Genomic DNA, 11,113 nt, shown 5'->3' with positions numbered 1-11,113 from the left:
ACGTGCTTCTACACCTGCGTTGCTTGCTGTTTGGGGTTTTAGGCTGGGTTTCTGTACAGCACTTTGAGATATCAGCGGTGTCACGGCAGATTTCCTCCTCTTCCTCTGAAGAGGTGAAACAAGGATCGGACCAATATGCAGAGTGGTAGGTGTCCATGGTTTTTAATGTGAAAAACTCAACACAAATACAAAAAACGTGAACTAAACGAAACAGTCCCGTGTGGCACAAACACTGACACAGGAAACAATCACCCACAAAATACCCAAAGAATATGGCTGCCTAAATATGGTTCCCAATCAGAGACAACGATAGACAGCTGCCTCTAATTGAGAACCAATCTAGGCAACCATAGACATACAATTACCTAGAACGGAAACAGCCCCATAAAACATACAAAACCCCTAGACAAGGCAAAACACATAAATCCCCCATGTCACACCCTGACCTAACCAAAATCATTTAAAAAAACAAAGATAACTAAGGCCAGGGCGTGACAAGCTGATCTAAGAAGGGCTATATAAATCAATTTGATGTGATTTGAATGAAGTGGCCTTCCGAGCGGCACAGTGGTCTAAGGCACTGCATCGCAGTGCCGCGGCGTCACTACAGCCTGGGGTCATTACCGGTTGTAACCAGGAGTCCCATAGGGCAGCATCGTCCGGGTTAGGGGAAGGTTTGACCACGGGGGCTTTACTTGGCTCATCGCTCTCTAGCAACTCCTTGTGGTGGGCCAGGTGCCTGCAGGCCTACTTCCGGTTGTCAGTTGAACAGTGTTTCCTCCGACACATTGGTGCGGCTGGCTTCCGGGTTAAGCGAGCGGGTGTTAAGAGGCGCGGTTTGGTGAGTTATGTTTCAGAGAACGCATAACTCAACCTTCGCCTCTCCCAAGCCCATTGGGGAGTTTCAGCGATGAGACAAGATCGTAATCATGAAATTGGGGAGAAAAAGAGGGGTCAAAAAATGAAATAGGAAATAATAGGATGTAGTGCAAAATCTACATATTTCTTGCTTTTAATTGGAAATCCTCCATACTCCCTCCATACTCCTTCCATACTCCCTGCTCCCTAATACTGGTTTGGCAGCAGAGGCAAGTTGTGCCTCTCTTCCAGCAGGTCGCAGGGCTGCAGCATGTTGCGGCAGCCACTCCAGCTCCAGCTGTAGGTGGAGAATGTGTCAGAGAAGGCATTGTGGCCCAGAGAGTTGTGGTAGCTCTGCAGCGAGCCCCAGGAGTCCCAGGAATCCCGCTGCTTATACTGGCTCAGCGTCTCCAGGTAGGTGTTCAAGCCCTCTTTGGACTGGGGTGAGAGAGGGACAGAGGGAGGAGATTGAGGGAGGGAGCGAGGGAGATAGATAAATATGTAGTGATAAAGAGAAGTAGAGGGATACAGAGATGGAGGAGAGAGAGAGGGAAGTAGAGAGTAACTCCCTTTAACCAGACCTTTCCAGGTAGAGATATTGTTTTTACAGTAGCCCTAAATTGTATTCACACGTATTACATAGCACATAGCACACTGTTACACAAAAATGGCAGGGATAGAGAGAAGAGAGAGGCATCTTTGCTGAGAAGATTTGGAATAGATGGAAGGGGGAGACAGAGACAGGAGGAAAGAGGGGAAGACTCAAACATGGCCATTTCTAACTGAAATACTGCAAAGGTATTGACTAAAATGGCAAATGCATGATGCTGTTGTTATAGTGTAAACTGGAGCACCTTGATGCGTATTTGGTTGATGTTGTCATAGGTGAGACGTTCTCTGTCCTTCACTTGCAGGTCCACCTTGATCTTGATCGGAGTGATCATGTCCTTAGTCTCCTTTCCTGGGTACTTGATTGATAACTGTGGGAGAGACGGAAGGAAGTGGAGAGAGTGAGCGAGAGTGAGCGAGAGTGAGCGAGAGTGAGCGAGAGTGAGCGAGAGCGAGAGAGAGAGAGAGAGAGAGCAAGAGAGAGAGAGCGAGAGCGATAGGGAGATGAGTAACCCACAATCTCCTCCCTATAGGCTGTGTCATTGTCATTGGTGATTAGGCCTACCAGCATCGTGTCGTCGGCAAACTTAATGATGGTGTTGGAGTCTTGCGCGGCCACAGAGTAGTGGGTGAACAGGGGGTACAGGAGGGGACTAAGCATGCACCCCTGAAGGGCCCCGTGTTGAGGGCCAGCATGGTGAATGTGTTGTTGCCTACCCTCACCACCTGGGGGCGGCCCATCATGAAGTCCAGGATCCAGTTGCAGAGGGAGGTGTTCGGTCCCAAGGACCTAAGCTTAGTGAAGAGCTTTGACGGCACTATGGTGTTGAACGCTGAGCTGTAGTCAATGAACAGCATTCTCACGTAGGAACTATGGTCTGCTGAAACATGTAGGTATTTTAGACGGGGTCAAGGGAGAGTTTGAAAAAGTCAATGAAGACACTTGCCAGCTGGTTAGCGCATGCTCTTAGTATCCGTCCTGCTAATCCGTCTGGCCCTGCGGCCTTGTGAATGTTAACCTGTTTAAAGGTCTTGCTCACATCGGCTAAGGAGAGCATGATTCTACATTCGTCCGGAACAGCTGGTGCTCTTATGCGTGGTTCACTGTTGCTTGCCTCAAAGCAAGCATAGAAGGAATTTAGCCCGTCTAGTAGGCTAGTGTCACTGGGTAGCTCGGGTTTGGGTTTCCCTTTGTAATCCGTGATAGTTTGCAAGCTCTGCCACATCTGACAAGCGTCAGACTGGTGTAGTAGGATTGGATCTTAGTCCTGTAGTGATGCTTTGCCTGTTTGATGGTTGATTTCTTATAAGCATCTGGGTTAGTGTCCCACTTCTTGAAAGTGGCAGCTCTAGCCTTTAGCTCAGTGCAGATGTTGACTGTAATCCATGGCTTCTTGTTGGGATATGTATGTCCGGTCTCTATGGGGACCATGTCGTCAATGCACTTAATTAAGCCGGTGACTAATGTGGTAAACTCCTCAATGCCATTGGATGAATCTCAGAACATATTCCAGTAAAACAGTCCTGTAGAGTAGCATCCGCTTCATCGGACCACTTCCGAATTGAGCGTGTCACTGGTACTTCCTGTTTGTTCTTGCTTGGAAGCAGGAATCAGGAGTATAGAGTTATGGTCAGATTTGCCAAATAGAGGGTGAGGGAGAGCGTTGTATGTGTCTCTATGTGGAGTAAATGTGATCTAAAGTTTTTTCCACTCTAGCTGCATAGGTGACATGCTGGTAGAAACAAGGTAAAACGGATTTCAGTTTTCCTGCATTAAAATCACTGGCCACTAGGAGTGCTACCTCTGGATGAGTATTTTCTTGTTGGCTTATGGTCCTATATAGCTCGTTGAGTGCGGTCTTAGTGCCAGCATCGGTTTGTGGTGGTAAATAGACAGCTCCGAAAAATATAGATAAAAACTCTCTTGGTAAATAGTATGGTCTACACAGCGAATCATAAGGTATTCTAACTCAGGCGAGCAGAAACTCGAGACTTCCTTAATATTAGAGATTGCACGCCTGCTGTTGTTAACAAAGAGCCACGCCCCTGAGTTTACGAGACGCTGCCGTTCTGTCCTGCTGGTGCATAGGGAAAAAACTGTTGAATTGACATAAACCATGTCCTCGTTCAGCCACGGACTCCGTGAAGCATAGGATATTACAGTTCCTCAGGTCCAGTTGACAGGATAGTCTCGAACAGAGCTCGTCCAGTTTGTTCTCCAGTCATTGTACATTCGCCAATAGAACAGAGGGTAGAGGAGGTTTATTTAATCACTGCCGTAGTTTCGTCGGGGTGCTCCCACGTCGGCTTTTATATCGCCGTCTTTTCATATTTGGGTAAAATATACTAAACTTCCCCTGCTATTATCCTTTTATTTTTAGATTCATAAATAGGGATAATAACGAATTAATTGCTGATTCAGCACTGAATTAAAGATAAGAAGCCAGGGAAGATAACATCTAGATAAAGTTTGGTTACATCAATGAAAAATACTTGACAATATTCAACACAGCATGCAATACAGCGGTGATCCAGATGCATTTTCAGTCAATTCAGGTCGTTATTGTAAAATAGAATTGATTTATTCTCGATGACTTACCTGGCTAAATAAAGGCGCAATAAATAAAATAAAGTAATAACCGAATTTACTGAATTTAAGTGGAATTGTCTCCAACCCTTCTGTCGTTCTAGCTCATACCTGTCTGATGCGCTCCTCGATCTCCACGGTCTTCCAGGTCTTGGCAGAGGGGACACTTCCCTGTGTCGCCACCCGCTTGCCCACCATGACCTTTGACTTGACGTTCAGGCTGGGCCGCTTAGAGTATGGGCTGGTACTGGGAGCTGAGAGAGTCACACACACAACGCAGTGATTCGGATTCAATTCAATTTAGGAATCCAATGTTGCCAAATAAGGTTTAGGGTCACTTAGAAATGTGTTTCTTTTCGAAAGAAAAGCACATTTTTTGTCCATTGAAATATCATCCAATTGATCAGAAATACAGAGTAGACAGCTGGAAAACAGCAGATTTTTTATGGAATATCTACACAGGTGTTCAGAGGCCCATTATCAGCAACCATCACTCCTGTGTTCCAATGGCACGTTGAGTTAGCTAATACAACTTTATCATTTTAAAAGGCTAATTGATCATTAGAAAACCCTTCCGCAATTATGTTAGCACAGCTGAAAACTGTTGTTCTGATTAAAGAAGCAATAAAACTGGACTTCTTTAGACTAGTTGAATATCTGGAGCATCCGCATTTGTGGGTTCATTACAGGCTCAAAATGGCCAGAAACAAAGCACTTTCTCCTGAAACACGCCAGTCTATTCTTGTTCTGGGAAATGAAGGCTATTCCATGCGGGAAATTGCCAAGAAACTGAAGATCTGGTACAACGCTGTGTACTACTCCCTTCACAGGCAACTACGGGATGCTGGCCTTCTAGGCAAAGTTCCTCTGTCCAGTGTCTTAATCTTTTCTTTTTATTGGCCAGTCTGAGGTATGGATTTTTCTTTGCAACTCTGCCTAGAAGGCCAGCATCCCAGAGTCACCTCTTCACTGTTGAAGAGGCAACTCTTCACATTAACAATGTCTACACTGTATTTCTGATCAATTTGATGATATTTTAATGGACAAATATGTGCTTTTCTTTCAAAAACAAGGAAATGTCTAATTGACCCCAAACTTTTGAATGGTAGTGTACAGTGTAAAATTGAAAGATAGGTAAGGAGTACAGGAGGTTGCTGAGGGGAGGACGGCTCATAATAATGGTGGAACGAAGAAAATGGAATGGCTTCAAACACATGGAAATAATGTGTTCTGATGTATTTGATACCATTCCACTGATTCTGCTCCAGCCATTACCACAAGCCCGTCCTCCCCAATTCAGGTGCCACCAACCTCCTGTGCTAAGGAGGGGAAGTAATATACACAAAATTAAACCAGGAACTGAAATTATGTAGTTTAGATATGTTTCTCAAACACTGGTCAAACGTTGTTCAGATGTTACACAGACATTGCTCACCATTGGGTTTGATGTACTTCATCAGCTGCTTGGGCTGCAGGCCCACCAGATGGGCCCCCTTGGCGTAGTAGGTGATCACGTGACCCCTGCTCTTGTCCTGATGCGGCGCCACCCGCAACACATGACGCAGCGACTTCTTATGGTAATACCTGGGTGGAGACAGAGAGACTCAAAGAACGAGAACTTAAGCTGACAACATTTTATTTTGGGGCTTTGTTCTTCATATTTTGTCATGAGCAACAGTTTACTCAAATGATTTACTCTAATATTTATTCTCATAATAAACCTCACAATTCTTGGGACCTCCCGAGGGGCGCAGCTGTGTAAGGCACTACATCGAGGTGCTTGAGGCGGCACTACAGATCCCAGGCTGTGTCACACCTGGCCGTCACCGGGAGTCCCATAGGGCGGCGCAAAATTGTCCCAGCATTGTATGGGCTGGGGGAGGGTTTGGCCAGGGGGGCTTTACTTGCCTCATCGCGCACTAGCGACTCCTTGTGGCGGGCCGGGCGCATACAGGCTGACTTTGGTCGTCAGTTCAACCGTGTTTCCTCCGACACATTGGTGCGGCTGGCTTCCGGGTTAAGTGGGTGGGTGGTCATGTTTCGGAGGACACATGACTCGACCTTCGCATCTCCTGAGCCTGTTGAGGAGTTGCAGCGAAGAGACAAGATAGTAATTGGATCGTAATTGGATATCACGAAATTGGGGAGAAAAGGGGGGTATATCTTTTTTAAATATATATAAAAAAAATATATAAAAAAATCTTGCATACATGTAGCGCCTGACCAGAAGTACTGCTAGTGTATATTTTCAGAGAACGTTTGTATTTTACCGAACTATCTCCCCAGTGGCACTGCTGGGAATGAGGCCCGCATTCAGCATCTGATTCAAGGCTTTGTAGAATACAGAGTCTGACTGATCCACACTCTGAGATGGGTCAGGGGACTCTGCTACGGGGAGAGAGAGGGAGAGAAAGAGAGAGAATGGAGAGGGAGAGGGGAGGTTTGATGGAGAGGGAAAGGGGAAGAACAGAGGGTGACAATGGAGAGGGATAGAAAGGGAGAGATTAAGGGAGGAGGAGTAGAGGGAGCCGTTGGCACCTGTTTCATGGCTTGAAAGAATTACGTCATTGTGAACATGTGCATGCCATCTAAAATCTGTCAAAACACATTTTTCTCTCTTACAGGCTTTTTACCGTTTATACACCTGGCGAACTTCTGACTGTCTGTCATCACACACAGAAAGTCTTGAAAACCTACCTCACCATCTCCTAGAAACAAATCACATTTTAATTATTGTTCCTTACAATAAAATTACAGATAGCTTTCATATGTTCTACTAGGGATGGGGATTTGAAAGAACGTCTGTGTTGGAGTACTCTCATCGAAATAATTTTGAGTCATCAAGTTATTGCATGTTAGCGTGAAACGGGGCTGATGGCAAAAAAAGTATCCTATTGGATCTTCCAATTAAGCCTGTGGTTGTTCTGATACACAACTGAAAATGTAATTTAACATAATTACTGCACTTGACATACACCACACACATTTAAAAGTTTGAAATGTCCTCTGTGCTTATAGATTGTACCTGATAAATAGCTGCATTTGTACATTTTTGAGTATTTGTTAATAAGCAATTGAGTACAAACCTTGAATCGACTGCTCACACCCACCCCATATTCTACCCGTCTTTGATTTCACAAACATCTGAAAGGCTAGTTTGGAGATAATTTTTAGTTCCTAAATACATTTAAAATGTATTGGAAGCAGGTTATAAAGGCATTTCACATTCAGTGGAACATGTTAGAATTGCAAATGGAATGTTTTCATCGTGAAATTTCCAATAGCGTCATTCCTTGATCCTGCATTGGGATACATTGCATGTGTATGTCCTTGTGAGTGACCTCACCGTCATAGTCGGCCCTATGTAGGGCAGCCTCAGTCTGCTCGGGGCTGAGTCTCATGTTTACTGTGTCCAATAGGGAAGAGAGACCCACTACGTCGATGCGGCCATGACTATCGGTGGCAAACAGCTTAAAGACAGCCTGGAAAGCTATGGGATAGGATAGAATAGGAAAGGATTAACTTGATTGTCCCCGAGGAGAAAACAAACTCCTTCTGGTTGAAAATGGCTGGTTTGTACACTGATGAAGGTCCTATAACCAAAACTTAAGCTTGAGATCCCTTAAATACACAATTTTTCCAATTGTATTATTTTTCTATTTGTTCTACTGGAATTAACTAACCTTTTCATTTTAAATTCTTTCGACAGGCATGCATAGCGATTGACACTCATTTAAAGTATAGAAATGATTGTGTTTGTCTTTTTTCACTATTGGTGTCACAAGGTGAATTTTGTCACCTTCAACTTGAGCATCCGACAGTGGCTCCTCTGCAACCATGGTTGCCAAGTCCTTGAGCTGACCCACACCCCTGTTGGTCAGAGCCACGGTGTGACATTGGTAAGTAAGAAGGGACATTGTCATCAAACAGTTCTAAAATTCTAAAACCTCTTTATATTCAATACTACCGACTCAGCACTGTTGGCATACTTGCTCAATTAATCTCTTCTAGATTCCTCGCCTCCTCTCTCTCCTCGTCTCCTTGCCAAGACGCCTTGAAGGAGAAGGTGCGAGAGGAGGTACCTTGGACCTTCTCCTCCAATACAATTGACAAGGAGGTGAGGAAATAGGATGTGAAAATTGCGGGAAGACAAATTGAGGTAAGAGATGTGGTTTCAAAAATGTGGAATGATAAAACAGACTGCACTTTACACTGAGTGTACAAAACATTAAGGACACCTTCCTAATATTTTGTTCCCCCCCAGAAACTCCAGAAAGTTGAGTGAAATTCAGTCTAGTGCTTTTCTATGCACGCTGATTCTTCTTCAGCGCTGCAGCTTAGAGGGAACATTGATGCTGGCCCATGTTGACTCCAATGCTTCCCACAGTTGTGTCAAGTTGGCTGGATGTCCTTTGGGTAGTGGACCATTCTTGATACACACAAGAAACTGTTGAGTGTGAAAACCCCAGCAGAGATGCAGTTCTTGACACAACCCGGTGTATCTGACACCTACTACCATACCCCATTCAAAGGCACTTCAATATTTTTGTCTTGCCCATTCACCCTCTGAAAGGCACACATACACAATCCATGGCTCAAGGCTTAAAAATCCTTTAACATGTCTCCTCAACTTCATTAACACTGATTGAAGTGGATTGACATTGATAAGGAATCATAGCTTTTCACCTGGATTCACCTGGTCAGTCTGTCATGAAAAGAGCAGGTGTCCTTAATGTTTTGTACGATCCATTGGAGGAGTAGGCCTGGTAGCATATAATGCTTGTCTTGATTCATGTTGTTCTGATCAAAAATCTGAAGAAGAAAACAACGCGTACTCACAGAGAATCTAGGACTTCCTTCAAGTCTGAGGTTATCCTGTTGGGGTCTATGTCTCTGCTGCCCTGACCCACAGGGTTTTGGGTGCCCTAGAAATACAAGTGATATGTGAATTATTTAGGAAATGTTTTTTTTTAATGAAAAATGTTGTAATTATTATTATATCAATAACCTGTTTGTTTTTTTCTCCAGTAGAATATATTTGTCTTATTATATCAATAGCCTATCTTTGTCTTACTTTTTACTTTTTCACCAATATAATAAAAAGGCTAAATAGTGGGAAATGTATGTTACTAGCCTAACCTTCATCCTGCCTGCTGGGGTCTCTCTCATTGTGACAGGTATGGGATGGTCCATGCTTTTCAGATAAGCTCACATAGGGCGTTGACCCTGCAGGAAGGACAATTGGAGAGTTTTAGTGCAGTGATGGGAGTATAAAATGATATCAAAACCATGACGTCACAACCAGACCTACATCATAGAGGTCCTATTAAATAACGTATTCTTGATCCTAATTCTATTGCCTAAAAAAATACGTTCAAAATAAGCTTACCATCTAAAATGAAAACGCTGAAATAAACGCTGAAATGACCACATTGGTTACTTATAGACCTTCTAAAGTTAACGATCAGAATTGCCCATTGTGTATTCTCACGTTGAGAGTAAAGGGAATGGTTTCCAACATCACTTCCCAAAGCACCTCTTATAGAAACAATCGAAGGGACTCAGGTTCTCACAGCCATTTCATTTGCACTAATTTTAGGGACACAAGTGTCATGGGTTACCTATGACGTACGCATCAGTGACGTTTCTTATTTATTCGACAAAAGTTGCAGAAATCCCAATTACTCCGTCTCGCACCTGCCGTTTTATCTTGAACATTTTTTTCCTCAACAACAACAAAAAGTGTTACAAAAGCATAATACTGTATCTAATGTAGGTTCATTGTCCTGTCATGGCAAAAGTCATTTTTTATAATAATAAAACATGTTTAACTAGGCTATAACACTTGATAGTCAAACTATCATCGTTGTAGAACAAGTTTCTCAGAGACCTTTGCATAAACCTTGTTCAATACCATTCATCAGATGCGTAATTTGTTTAGGTCTGGCTCACAATTTCGGAAAATGAGAATAGGATAATTCTATATATTCAGTGGAGACATCACCATTTCCATCCTTTGTTCTCCGCTAATACCCTTACATTTGGAATAATAATTTAGCCTACGGGGTAAGACATTTCATTTCGTGATCAGAATTGAATAACCTTTTTTTTTGTGTCACCAAAATTCTAAGAATATTCTGCATTAAGTTCCTTTTCATTTTATGTGTATATATAGCCTACCATTAGTCTTTACCATTCATCTTAATAAAGCTAATAACTCACCAAAAAATTTATTGAGAAATAATGCATTTACTGTATATTTACTATATATATATATATATATATATATATATATATATATATATAAAAGCCTATGTGTTATGGCATGAAGGATATATCATTTTTCAGAGCACTTTGCAAGGGCTAAATGGCAGATTATTATGCCAAGGTAAATGCTCATTCATTGTAACAAAATGTAGCCTATACTTTTTTATGATACACTCTATTTAAAAATAAAAAAAAGTTCCAAACACTTTGATAGGATATTTTGATATGATGATATGTCTTCAAGTCTTGTCTTGCCAGAACTGGACGAAGTGTATTGACTTTCATCACATCTTTCTTTTTTTGAGGGTCAAAATACTAATATAGACCTACACTCAACTATACTTAGACTTGTGTCTCAAACCACTTTTAAATGTTTTAACACAACATCTATTTGAAGCAGTAATACTCACAGCTTTATTTCTAGGTGTCTGGCATTGCCCTTATTGTCAATGTGTCAGTGTCGCTCACGAAATAAACAGAGCTAGCGACTTTCACCGGAAGTGGTCTGTCCCGCACCTCCATGTTGTTTATCGCACAGGGCATCGTCGTAGTGGGCATCACAGTCTCAGTCATCTTCCTTGGGTGCTTCGGGGCGCGGACCGACAGTCGCTCCCTTCCGGCCGCAGTGAGTAACATCCAATTAATTAGACCTACTGCATTTTTGCCCTGTAACCAATGTTAGCAATATAGCCCCTTAAAGTTCCAGTGCAGTCAAACTTGATTTTCTTGTGTTTTATATATATTTCCACGCTATGGGGTTGAATTCATACTTTGGAATTGTGAAAATGATGA

General features: G+C 42.8%; 1 protein-coding gene across 4 annotated transcripts; it reads right to left on the bottom strand.

The window, feature by feature from the left end:
- Positions 1–447: 447 nt before the first annotated feature.
- On the bottom strand, positions 448–10,869 carry LOC112223793 (EF-hand calcium-binding domain-containing protein 3-like). 4 transcript variants are annotated; one of them, XM_024387003.2, is made up of 11 exons: positions 10,732–10,869; positions 9,194–9,280; positions 8,894–8,979; positions 7,854–7,924; positions 7,401–7,544; positions 6,688–6,762; positions 6,325–6,442; positions 5,490–5,638; positions 4,166–4,308; positions 1,713–1,838; positions 448–1,296 (listed from the first exon to the last, which is right to left on the bottom strand). In XM_024387003.2, exons 2-11 carry the CDS (start codon positions 9,245–9,247, stop codon positions 1,066–1,068), a joined length of 1,197 nt encoding a protein of 398 aa, XP_024242771.1. In that variant the 5' UTR covers positions 9,248–9,280; positions 10,732–10,869; the 3' UTR covers positions 448–1,065. The 4 variants fall into 4 exon arrangements, with proteins under 4 accessions (XP_024242771.1, XP_024242772.1, XP_024242773.1 ...); XM_024387004.2 differs by having other exon boundaries at positions 6,325–6,439; XM_024387005.2 differs by lacking the exon at positions 6,688–6,762.
- Positions 10,870–11,113: the final 244 nt, after the last annotated feature.

This window comes from Oncorhynchus tshawytscha, linkage group LG24, assembly GCF_018296145.1.
Source record: "Oncorhynchus tshawytscha isolate Ot180627B linkage group LG24, Otsh_v2.0, whole genome shotgun sequence".
NCBI lineage: Eukaryota > Metazoa > Chordata > Actinopteri > Salmoniformes > Salmonidae > Oncorhynchus > Oncorhynchus tshawytscha.
The sequence above is the reverse complement of the archived record's forward strand: the minus strand, read 5'-3'. Positions and strand labels throughout refer to the sequence as shown.